Source organism: Gobio gobio (genome assembly GCF_949357685.1).
Source record: "Gobio gobio genome assembly, chromosome: 2".
NCBI classification, from domain to species: Eukaryota; Metazoa; Chordata; class Actinopteri; order Cypriniformes; family Gobionidae; genus Gobio; species Gobio gobio.
The window spans coordinates 55,746,253-55,748,072 of record NC_137098.1 but is presented as its reverse complement, the minus strand read 5'-3'; the positions used below and the strand labels follow the sequence as shown (position 1 = coordinate 55,748,072).

The following is a 1,820-nucleotide window of genomic DNA, read 5'->3' as shown; positions in this document are numbered from 1 at the left end:
TGATTTTGGGCATTTTCACCTTAATGCAAGTAAATCTATAACCCACAAAGAACTCACAGAAGACAAGGGTGCTAAACAACAGACGCACTACACCTCAGCATATAGGCTACAGTTATGTAAACCAACAGCTATTTATTAATGCACGTTTTAACCACACTGTTGGGTGAAGTATTATAAAAACGAGAAAGTTAAACAATAACTGTAATTCACATAAAATGTGTTATGTTGCTTTTTAATAAGACCACAAAAGAAAAGGGCGGGCCGCGACGAGCTGTGGCTGAACTCGGTCACCCCCCCTCTCTCTTCCATCCAGACCCCGTCCAATCAGCGCGGCGTATGCAAATCACAACCCAGCGCCGCACCGTCCCTGCCCCGTCCGACCGGGGTGACGTCATGCGCACATATTCTCCGGTAGTGCCGCGTCTGGCTGCAGCGAGTCAGACAGCGAACAGAAACGAGCTGCAAGGGAGGGGTGCGCACTCAAAGGGGAATATTGCCACCGCCGGCATTCCAGTCTCCGGGAATAACGCTTATTCCACACGTCGGGATTGCACTGATTTCTATGACTATTATTTGGACACAAGGAAAAAGGACGCGCATTGAATTCGCACCCGTGGAGCTTTTTAAACCAGCCGTTCCCAGCTCAATCCCACCCTCCTCCTGTAAGTTTTCCCTCTTTGTTTCCAGACCTATCCAAGATGCCTAGTTCGCTGTTCGCCGACATGGAGCGGAGCGGCAGCGGCGGGCAGGGGGACGCCCTGGATGACCAAAGAGCCCTACAGATCGCCCTGGACCAGCTCTCCCTGCTCGGACTGGATAACGACGAGAATTCTCTGTATGACAACGAGCCCAGGAAAAAGAGCGTGAACATGACCGAATGCGTTCCCGTTCCCAGCTCCGAGCATGTTGCCGAAATTGTCGGCAGACAAGGTAATCATCATCATCTTGAAGTAAATGTGTGCATGCGGCTGTATAGACTCGCGTTGTGTTATTGTAACATGTGTAGTCATGTGCATGTATGATGTATAGGGAATGTAGGTTATAGCCTATTTTCAACTGCACTGCCCTCCTTATGTCCGACCAAACAAAAGCAAGGGAGCACTGACACAACCCAATCATATGTACCTTTAACGTGTCATCTCGTTTATACACAACATTCCTGTATATCTAGACTGAAGTGCCATTTTCTTGAAGTAGCGGCTCTTTCTTTCTTTGTCTCAATGGACTTTGTTTACACTCCCTATTTAGCCAATTGGGAATAGCCTTCCTTAACCAGGAAACATCATTATATAGCCTAGGTCTAGGCGACAACATGTTCTATGGGTTATCTGAGAGGTACGAAGGGACAAAGCAAGTTGTTGACAGTATGATTAGAGTGTTGCGTTGGGTCAGACTCTCTGGAAAATCCTGAATTCAGCATGCATTTTTCCCCCTGTGCTATTTTTGACCCTGTATGTCAAGTAGCCGAGCATGTGGTTTGAATTTATGCCGCACCAAAAAAAAAAAAAATGACCAAATTGTTGTCCCCCTAGACTACGTGCTTGCACCCATCCTGCATCTTTTTGTTTTGTGCCAGATTTGTGCCTTGTCTTATTTTTGTTTTTTGATTTCTCACAATTGTAGGTTGCAAAATTAAAGCCCTGCGAGCAAAGACCAATACATATATCAAAACTCCAGTGCGGGGAGAGGAGCCAGTCTTTGTTGTGACAGGCAGGCGAGAGGATGTAGCCATGGCCAGGAGGGAGATCATCTCGGCGGCTGAGCACTTCTCAATGATCAGAGCCTCGCGGAACAAAAACAGCAGCCTGAATGGTAACGCC

General features: G+C 47.3%; 1 protein-coding gene across 1 annotated transcript in view; it reads left to right on the top strand.

Annotated features, from left to right (window-relative positions):
• The first annotated feature begins 434 nt into the window (after positions 1-434).
• Positions 435-1,820, top strand: part of mex3b (mex-3 RNA binding family member B) — a 3,859-nt gene continuing 2,473 nt past the window's right edge. Inside the window, exons 1-2 of the mRNA XM_079811190.1 lie at positions 435-930; positions 1,624-1,820. The exon at positions 1,624-1,820 is cut by the window's right edge and continues 2,473 nt beyond it. Coding sequence (XP_079667316.1) covers positions 699-930; positions 1,624-1,820 — 429 coding nt within the window. The 5' untranslated portion in view covers positions 435-698. The remainder of the gene's footprint in view (positions 931-1,623) is intronic.